Source organism: Mizuhopecten yessoensis, unplaced genomic scaffold (genome assembly GCF_002113885.1).
Source record: "Mizuhopecten yessoensis strain PY_sf001 unplaced genomic scaffold, ASM211388v2 scaffold675551, whole genome shotgun sequence".
In the NCBI taxonomy this organism is placed as follows: Eukaryota; Metazoa; Mollusca; class Bivalvia; order Pectinida; family Pectinidae; genus Mizuhopecten; species Mizuhopecten yessoensis.
Genome location: NW_018459703.1, coordinates 1 through 467, shown reverse-complemented (window position 1 = coordinate 467; position 467 = coordinate 1). Strand labels below are relative to the sequence as shown.

The window sequence follows — 467 nt, the reverse complement described above, 5'->3', positions numbered from 1 at the left end:
AAAAATTAGTAATAATGTCCAAGCGTGCCGCTAAAGCTACCAAACAACAAGAAGTCGTTCAACTTGGTCCAAAGGTCAAGGAAGGAGAAATTGTCTTCGGTGTCTGTCACATCTACGCCGGTTTCAACGATACCTTCGTTCACGTTACTGATTTAACTGGTAGAGAAACACTTGTCAGAGTTACTGGTGGTATGAAGGTTAAGGCTGATCGTGATGAATCTTCTCCATATGCTGCTATGTTAGCTTGCCAAGATGTTGTTGCTCGTTGCAAGGAACTCGGTATTAACGCCGTCCACATTAAGCTTAGAGCTACTGGTGGTGTTGGTACTAAGACCCCAGGTCCAGGTGGTCAAGCTGCCATCAGAGCCTTAGCTAGAGCTGGTATGAAGATCGGTAGAATTGAAGATGTTACTCCAATCCCAACTGACTCTACCAGAAGAAAGGGTGGTCGTCGTGGTCGTCGTAAC

At 45.6% G+C, this 467-nt stretch overlaps 1 protein-coding gene across 1 annotated transcript; it reads left to right on the top strand.

Annotated features, from left to right (window-relative positions):
* Nucleotides 1-14: 14 nt before the first annotated feature.
* Nucleotides 15-459, top strand: LOC110440664 (40S ribosomal protein S14-A-like; the record flags this gene model as incomplete). Its single annotated transcript, XM_021483825.1, has 1 exon — nt 15-459. A coding segment is annotated over exon 1 (445 nt), but the record flags the coding sequence as incomplete, so codon positions are not given.
* Between the last annotated feature and the right edge of the window lie 8 nt (nt 460-467).